Source organism: Piliocolobus tephrosceles, chromosome 13 (assembly GCF_002776525.5).
Source record: "Piliocolobus tephrosceles isolate RC106 chromosome 13, ASM277652v3, whole genome shotgun sequence".
Classification (NCBI taxonomy): Eukaryota; Metazoa; Chordata; class Mammalia; order Primates; family Cercopithecidae; genus Piliocolobus; species Piliocolobus tephrosceles.
In genome coordinates, this window is record NC_045446.1 from 1,914,437 (window position 1) to 1,917,227 (window position 2,791).

At 65.4% G+C, this 2,791-nt stretch overlaps 1 protein-coding gene across 4 annotated transcripts; it reads right to left on the reverse strand.

Annotated features, from left to right (window-relative positions):
* Positions 1-317: 317 nt before the first annotated feature.
* On the reverse strand, positions 318-1,720 carry INS (insulin). 4 transcript variants are annotated; one of them, XM_023183518.1, is made up of 3 exons: positions 1,661-1,720; positions 1,288-1,491; positions 318-535 (listed from the first exon to the last, which is right to left on the reverse strand). In XM_023183518.1, the coding sequence occupies exons 2-3, from the start codon at positions 1,472-1,474 to the stop codon at positions 390-392; spliced, it is 333 nt and encodes a 110-aa protein (XP_023039286.1). In that variant the 5' UTR covers positions 1,475-1,491; positions 1,661-1,720; the 3' UTR covers positions 318-389. The 4 variants fall into 4 exon arrangements, with proteins under 4 accessions (XP_023039286.1, XP_023039287.1, XP_023039285.1 ...); XM_023183517.1 differs by having other exon boundaries at positions 320-535; positions 1,687-1,720; XM_023183519.1 differs by having other exon boundaries at positions 1,288-1,720.
* Between the last annotated feature and the right edge of the window lie 1,071 nt (positions 1,721-2,791).

Below are 2,791 nucleotides of genomic sequence, written 5' to 3' on the forward strand. Positions count from 1 at the left end.
CCCTTTCCTGAACAAGGTCTCTGGGGACTGCACGAGTCCACAGCTACTGAACAAGAAGTCATTTCTCAGTGGTCCCACCACCCCTGGCCTCTCAGAGACTCCCCCAGCTCTGATGCTGGACCCTGAGCCACAGGGTGGGGGTAGCAGGCAGCCGACAGGCATCGCCGCTTTGGAGAGAGCCATTGCATGCTGGGCCTGGCCAGCATTGGCACCTGTGGGCACCCAGAGAGCGTGGAGAGAGCTGGGAAGGGCTCACAACAGTGCCCGGAAGCGGGGCCTGTCCCAGGGCCCCCAAGACACACAGAGGGCACAGCAGGGCTGGTTCAAGGGCTTTATTCTATCTCTCTTGGTGCAGGAGGCGGAGGGTGCGTGCCGCCTGCAGGCTGCACCTAGTTGCAGTAGTTCTCCAGCTGGTAGAGGGAGCAGATGCTGGTGCAGCACTGCTCCACGATGCCACGCTTCTGCAGGGACCCCTCCAGCGCCAAGGGCTGCAGGCTGCCTGTGCCAGGGCCCCCGCCCAGCTCCACCTGCCCCACTGCCAGGGCGGGCCGTGCAGAGCAGGTCCCGGAGCAGCAGCGAGGCAGAGGGACACAGGAGGACACAGTCAGGGAGAGACAGTGCCCACCTACCCACCAGCCCCAGGTCGCACCCCCACCCGTCTCCAGCCAAGCTGGGCCCAGGTTAGAGGGAGGGTCACCCACACTGGGTGTGGACCCACAGGCCCCAATGCCCACATGTCCTACCTCCTTCCCCCGCCCCAGGGTGGTGCCACAGTGGGAGCCTGAACAGGTGTCCCCGGTACTTCTCCCCAGGGCCTGTCCCCAGCATCGTCCCCATCTCCTGAATACGGAGCTACCGTGAGGCCTGGCGACAGGGTTCTGGCCCACTCAGGCGGGCAGCGTGGGGCACCCTGTGACCCCAGGTCACCCAGGACTTATACTCAACAAAACACTTGAATCTGTGGTCATCAAATGAGGGTGGAGAAATGGGCTGCGGGGCATTTGTTTGAGGGGCGAATGGAGGGAGGAGCGTGCCCTCCCTCTGATGTATCTCGGGGCTCAGCTGCCGAAGCCAACACCGTCCTCAAGCTGAGATTCTGACTGGGCCACAGGGAGCTGGTCACTTTTAGGAGGTGACCAAGAGAACTTCATTTCATTTTTAAAAAAGTACGCCTGACCCCCTGCTGGGTGGCAGCCTCCTGCCCGCTTCTGTCCACGCTGGGCGCGAGCGCCAGGAGCAGGGGCTGGCTGGGGGCGGCCAGGGGCAGTGCTGGGCGGTGGGGCTCACCCTGCGGGTCCTCTGCCTCCCGGCGGGTCTTGGGTGTGTAGAAGAAGCCTCGCTCCCCGCATACCAGGTAGAGGGCTTCCACCAGGTGGGAGCCGCACAGGTGCTGGTTCACGAAGGCCGGGACCGGGTCAGGTCCCCAGAGGGCCAGCAGCGCCAGCAGGGGCAGGAGGCGCATCCACAGGGCCATGGCGGAAGGACAGTGACCTGGGAGACAGGCAGGCCTGAGGCCGGCTGAAGGCCAGGTGCCCTGGCCTGGGGTCCCTGGGCTCACCCCCAAACGCTTCAGGAGCCCAGCCATGTCCTCCCTGTTGCAGAGCTGGAGTCTGGGGTCCAGCCACCCTGGAACCCCCAAGTCGGGCAGCCCTGAGCCCACCTGACGCGAAGGCCCTTGGAACAGACCTGCTTGCTGGCCTCTGCTGATGCAGCCTGTCCTGGAGGGTTGAGGGCTGCTGGGCCCCCACTGGCTTTATAGTCTCAGAGCCCATCTCCCCTACCTGCCAACCCCTGCTGCCTGGCCCATTAGGGCCTGGGGTGGGGGGGTTGGCAGATGGCTGGGGGCTGAGGCTGCAATTTCCGGATCATTTCCCTGGTGCTGGGTCTGTGGGAAGATATCCTTGGTTGTCAGCACCTCTTCCTCAGGGCCAGCGGGTCATTAGAGTCTTAACCAGGGGCCTGGTGGCCAGGCCTGTCCCTGCTCGCAGCTGGGGGCAAATGTCTCCAGGAGAGCAAAGCGCTCCCCTGGCCCACTTTCCACGTTATACCAGAAGAGCTGGCGGCTGCAGGGCGGGGCTCTTTGCGCCACTGTCCCCAGACCCCCTGTCCTCGGGAACCCTGTTCTCAGTCCCTGGTTGCCCAAGATGCCTCCATGGATGGGCCAAGGTGGCGGGGGTGGTGAGGGAGGGTCCCCTTCCTGCTGGCTGCCCAGTTCCCACCCGCCTTAGGACAGCAGCCCCAGGCGAGGCTCTCAGCTCCCCAGGGTGGCAGAAGGAGGGCGCCACCCAGGGACCCGGGAATGAACAGCGAGTCCCCAGCAGGCCACCCGGGCCTCATCTTCCGTGTGATCTGGGGGTGGCGACAGGACTCCATGGGCAGGTGTGGGAGGCTGTGCGCTGGCCCAGCTCTGTCCAGGCTCCCCAGGCACCCTCTCAGCCCCCACTCCTCTTCTGGGAGCCCCCGCCCCTCTCCCCTCTCCTGGCCAGGCCCCACGACCCCATCACTCCCATAGTGTCCTCTGGGCTGAGCCCCTGGGGTGCACCCCTCCGGCCCTCCCAGCGCCCCAGGACAGGCACCTGGAGGCCCAGCCTGACCCATGGTGAGGGGCATGGGCTCTGAGCCTTGCTGCCCGCAGCCCCTACTTGCCTCTTAGCACCACGGGCAGGATCAGGAGGTCCCAGCAGCAGGAGAGCGAGACCATGGGGGCAGGCAGGTTGGAGCATCCTGTGCGCTGGCACCTCCTATCCCTGTGTCCCACCCTGGCCTCAGCTTCAGAACCTCTCCAGGCCGC